Raw genomic sequence first — 5,808 nt, forward strand, 5'->3', positions numbered from 1 at the left:
AGTTCTGGACTGTTCTGTGTCTGTCACCCGAGCCCTCCCTAATTACCTTCTATGGTCCCTGTCAATCCCCTGAGATATACCCCCCTCGGATACCTCCCCTCTTGGAAATCCCCTAAACCTGGATGCCCCATTGGGGCATGTGACCCCTTTCCCTCCACCCCTCAAGACTATTGGTCCACGTAAATGTCTATCCCTGTCCATATCTCTCCCCCAAAGACCCCTATTGGTCCCTTGTCAGGTCATCCCCGTTGTAACACCTCCCTTTATAAGTTGTTGCACAGATCTGATCGATGCTTGTGCTCTTTGGACTCCCCTCGGGCAATAAACCTGAAACTGTATCCAAAGGCAAGCCTCCCCGCAACTTTCTATCCTCTCCCTCATCAGGGCTGCTGACAGCCGCAGCACCTGGAGCTTCAGCTCCCCTGGGCAGAGCTGAACTCCAGAGGAGCAGCTTTAAAGCCAAGAGCCTCCAGCTGCTCCCTACTCCTGCCGCACACCACAGGTGCTGGCCAGGCTGAAGATAGCGGTCACTGTGACACATGCTGACTCCTGTATGCAGTCCATGTCCCCATCTTTAACTTAGATGACACGAGGTACTACTTGAAAGCCAGCTTTGTGGAAAAATGTAATGAGGCACCACACTTGATATTTCTGTTCCACTTGATAATACAACACATGGTGATCTAAACTTTCTTGATGAAACTAAATTTAATTTGAAAGCTTGACAGCCACATATTGGTTCTTATCCTTTACCAAGCTGCTGGTATAACACAGTGTCTGTGTAATTCCAGGAAAAACAGTGTGCACTCCATACTTTCTGAAACAGACAGGAAGATAGATACTGTCCTGAGACTTTTCATTCCTTTTGTGTCAGTATTTATACCACAAAGCTGAAGATAAAAGAGATTTATTCACAGAAGAGAACAGGATGAAATTATGTCATATTATTTCAAAAGATCTTCATGAACCTTCACAACAAACAAAAAGGTCAGTACGGGAAACAGACATTACCTTTAAAATGGGTTAGTACAAGACTGCCAATATACAGCAGGTCTACAGAAAAGATTTTGAATGTACTGTTAAATAACTACGACTATACCAGAATCTGTGAAACAATTCCTTCTAACTGTTTTCAAGCTACAGATATCACATGATATAAATGATATCTGTATCTACTTATTCACCACAGCTTACTTATTTTTTAATAATTCAAATAATGTTAGGAAAAGAGAGGTAAAGCTTGTATAATGATTATAAGTGTTCAAAGGGTCATCTTATTTTTCTAGGCTGTCATCCAGTCCAGAAGTAATCAAGCTTGGTGGATTTCTATTTTTATGACTAATAGTAACTCTGTCATGTCAGCAGTGAGAGTAACAGCTCTATCGAAATACCTACAAAATTTAAACATGTATGAAAGAGTAAGATGAGTAAACTATGAACAAAGAAAGAGCAGGATAAAGCATTGAGGTTTTATCCTTGTGGTGTGTGCAGTCAGGACACTAAATGACATGCAGAAAGTCTTTTCTTTGCCTCCAACAAGTACTTCAAAAGGCAAAATTACATAGAATCAGCACAACATTCAAGTTGCCCAGAATGTTCTTTTATTGCCTGTGGTTTTTGCATCAATTCTCCAACAAGGACATAGAGGAATTATGTAGAAAGCTCAGTACGTTTGTGATTGTCTAATTTTAACAATCTACACTCTGCTGTTTTCCATCAAGAACTATAGATATTGTTCATCTCACAATCAGAATACATGTATTCTGCTTACTCCAATGTTTCGGGGTTTTTTTAAAATACAGAGATATGCTGTAATTTCTTTTCATGTCTACTTTCATATGCAAGGAACTACTCTGCATACTATTCTGTGGAAGAATTACAGAGCAAAAATACAGAGCAAAAAAACCCCGATCTTACAAAGCACTCTTGAGCTCCAGAAGAAACTTGAAAAATATTTCTGTAGGTCTATAAATATGGACAAGATGTTACAAACGAGCAAACTTCATATCCCAAGGGATATCTTTGATGTGAGAGACTAAAGAATAGGCTCCTACACAAGCCGGTTAAATATGTTCCTATGCGCTGCTGGACAACAATTAATACTGATTTCTGGGCATTACTGGTGACAGCTGTATACTAGCTTATAACAAAAAGGTTTCTTTTATCTCCCCTGTGTATAACCCAAAGCTATAAGCATCTAGAAGCTAAATTACTCAGTGGCCCAAAATTAGACACTTGAAGGCAGACTGTGAAGTGCATGCCAGACACATTAATCAACAAAATAAGACACAATCTTGTAGGAGTAATGACAGTTACTTGCTTTTATAAAAATAAACACTGAATTGGTTATGAGTCCACATCTCCATTTATACAGAATTCATTATTAGATCACACAACTGATGTAGTAGCAACCTGAACACATTTTCCAGAAGTATTGTTTTCTTGCAACTTTTTACTTTCCTTTCTCAACACTTTAACTACATGTGCTGGCTTCAAACAGTGACATCCCTCTATCTTGCCAGCAGTGTCCCAAGGCAGGGAAGTCCACGCAAGTTCAGACCTTAGGCACCTCAGCAGCACCTGGTCAGATAATCTGCAAACACTTAAAATCAACCTACTGCCAAACTAGGGCTTTTTAACCTGCCCACAGGAACAGCACAGGTCAGTAATGTGGTGGTAACTGTGCATACGGGTGGAGGGGGGAAAAGCAGGAGAGAAGCTGCAGGTCCAAGGGCAGAGCAGACCTCAGGATACAACAATGCAGGGCAACAGGAATTAAGCACATTGTGGTAAAAACAGGGAAGGTATCTACGACAGTGGGGAAATTATATTCTTAGAATGAGAGTGAGCACAAGAAGAGCAGAAGATATATTCAGATGATCAGGTTTTATTAGTTCTGTTGTGCATCAAGTAACTGGAAGAATAGCGCCCAACAGTGCAATCCTTTTCCTATCATTAACATGTATAGTTTATCTTTCACACCACCACTCCCTTCTTTTTAAAAGATATTTTCCTTAGGCTTCCCATATAAACATGATTTTGACAGCTTCATTCCAACTTGTCCTTGTGCCAAAATGTTGTCTAGCAAGAATTATTTGTCCTCCCTGATGCTTCCCTCCCAGGATAAACACTAGGTCTATCCCCTTTCAGTTTAGCTCAGTAGTCAACGTGTGCTATGCTCTGAAGTTTCCTCTTATTTGCTCCCCTAATCAGCCCTTTTACATACGTGGGACCTGAGCTTTACTGCAGGCCGTCTCATGGGACTAAGTTATTTCTACAGCAGCACTACCACCACTAGCTGATTGAAAGAAATCTCAAACTGAACCAAGCAAAATAGTAATAAGAAAAAGCCCTTTGCTAATCTCTAAATGCATAGCTCTTCATACTGCTGTACCTCTACCATAAACTGTGAGGTTATGTGCATGCCTGTCTTCTCTCACCTTCCTCCTCTCAGAATCTCCATTGTCTAACAAGCTCTGAGCTGGACGGATCCATGGGCTCACCAGTTAGGGTACTGATGATGCTATTAGTGAATAACCCTGAAAGTCATCTACTTGGGGTGGATATTCTGAACTTTTGTGCTGGCAGGTCTTCCGAAATTTGCACCGCCTAGAAATTCAGCTGGCACTCCCTCTTCTTAAGTTGTTAATGAAAGGCAATGCTAGTTTTTTAAGAGAATCCACCAGCAAGTCTCGCCAGTCTGGTCCCTTCTTTCCACCATCACCTGCTGTTGCCTGCCCGCCTCCTTAGCTACGGCGTCACTCCAGTTCACCACCACCACCAGCCTTTCGCCACCGCTGCCATGAGCACAAAGAGCCGCGTGTAACAACGCCGAAGAAAACTCGGCCCGAGCTCGCACTGAAAATCCCAAGCGGGAGGCCCCCGACCCGGCTACGTGCAGGCACACGGTGCTGTGCGCTAGGGCGCTTTTTGTTTATTCCCCCCGTTCCCGGAACACGCCGGCCCCCCGGGGCTCGTGCCCGGCCCCGCCTGCCCGCGGACCCACCTGGCCGGGGCGCGGCGGCAAGCGCCGGGCAGCAGAGCAGCGCCGGGCAGCAGAGCAGCGCCAGGGCGCACAACAGCGCCCGGGGCTGCATGGCCGCGCGTCCCGCCCGCAGGCCCACCGTCCGTCCGTCCGTCCGTCCGTCCGTGCGTGCGTGCGTGCGGGCAGCGCGGGGCTGGCGAACGCAGCCCACAGAAGGCTGGGGCCGGCGAAGGGCCGCTCCGGGACTTCCTCCTGCCGCGCCGCTCCAGTGCCGCGAGGGGGCTGCGCGCCGAGGGGAAGGAAGGGGAGGAGAAGGCGGGGGCCAGCGCCCGCCGCCCCCGCGGGACAAAGAGCGCAGCCAGCAGCCCCCGCACCCAGCTGCGACACGGGAAGCGGTGGCGGGCTTGGGCGGGCTGAGAGGTCAGGAGCTCCAGAACAAAGGGTTGTGCTCAAGGAATTATTCTAAGCTAAGTTTGCCAAATTTGCAGTTCGAATGCCTCACGGGAGCAGTTCCAAGGCCAGATGAAATGCCGGCATTACTCACAGCTGAAAGATCACTCTGATTCAGAAAAGCTCCTTACAATTGATGTGCTTCGTATAAAGGAGATGACGTCCAAGCTTGCTTGTATTGCATGGATTCAGTAAACTGACTGCTCTACAAACACAGGGCAACCCACAAGTGATTCATTGCTCAGCCCTGCAGACCTGTCTGCTGTTCCAAAATCCCCGACAAAGTGGTGCCACTCCCCAGTCCAGTGGCATGTGCCATGGACAAACTTCGGAAAGCTTGTGTACTCCTTTAGTGACTCTCATGAATCAAGAGGTGGTTGAAAACTAACCTACATGAAAGTGATGTACGAAAATATTTCGGTAATTTTGCAGTTATTATTTAGACTCTTTGCTTTAAGAACATCCCAGTGGTATTTAAGTGCTTTGTATTTATCAAGCCCGTAAGACAGTCAGAAGCGTTACAAGTGGGCATTCTGGCTTGCTAGGGTGTGCTGTCCTTGCCTCAACTGTATATCCTTATGTTTACAGCAGTACAGGCAAAAAACAGGAAGGAGGGGAAAGCTGAACTTGTATGTATGAAGTGCCTTTATTACTGCAGAAGCACCGACCTTTGCTTTTAATGGAGAATAAAAACCATGAAAAACAAATTCCCCTAATCATAAGTACTGGTTCCCAGTAAGTTCTATGTCTCTACAGTGTTCCTCTCATAGTCCCACTAGCTATAGTACGGTTGGAGCTGACTCCATTTGTATAGAGCAAGAAATAGATCCATGTTTTACAGCTGGCCAGCCTTTCTACACCTCTATCATCCCAGATGCTCTAGGGAACCTAGACAAAATACCTTAATTGAACTATTCATCTGTTTAGACAAGACCTTAATCAGATGTAATCATTTTATCTTGGAAGAGAAAGTGAAGTTCTTGGTCATTCCTGTGGTCTCACAGTTCTATAAGCATACATAAAGGTTGCTCTTGTAACTTCCTAAACCCAAAATAGAACTGAAGTATAACAGGTAATTGTAAAAAATTAGTCAAGATCTCAAAAAAGCATATATTGCCAGTATTTTTCTTACATTTCAAGAAGCCTTAACCAGTGGGTCCATGCTTGAGGAATAAATTAGTTTACAGAGTTTGTGAAATATATGAAGAGAAACTCAGATGGAACCTCCAGGGAGTGTTTTAGTCACAGACATTATAAACAGTCATAGGGCTATGTCCTTTCATCTTTGTAAAGTAGTTATTATAAATAAAGCAAGTAAATAAAAACTGTGCTTGTTAAATTTTGTGTCTGCATGTGAAACCCAAGTTTATGTT

The 5,808-nt window shown here is 44.5% G+C and overlaps 1 protein-coding gene across 1 annotated transcript in view; it reads right to left on the minus strand.

Annotated features, from left to right (window-relative positions):
• F2R (coagulation factor II thrombin receptor) overlaps window positions 1–4,412 on the minus strand; it is an 8,671-nt gene extending 4,259 nt beyond the window's left edge. Inside the window, exon 1 of the mRNA XM_042028897.1 lies at window positions 4,007–4,412. Coding sequence (XP_041884831.1) covers window positions 4,007–4,097 — 91 coding nt within the window. The 5' untranslated portion in view covers window positions 4,098–4,412. The remainder of the gene's footprint in view (window positions 1–4,006) is intronic.
• Window positions 4,413–5,808: the final 1,396 nt, after the last annotated feature.

The sequence above is a fragment of the Corvus kubaryi genome, unplaced genomic scaffold, assembly GCF_017639235.1.
Source record: "Corvus kubaryi isolate FWS band 111438036 unplaced genomic scaffold, C.kubaryi_AGA036_p1.0 37308, whole genome shotgun sequence".
NCBI classification, from domain to species: domain Eukaryota; kingdom Metazoa; phylum Chordata; class Aves; order Passeriformes; family Corvidae; genus Corvus; species Corvus kubaryi.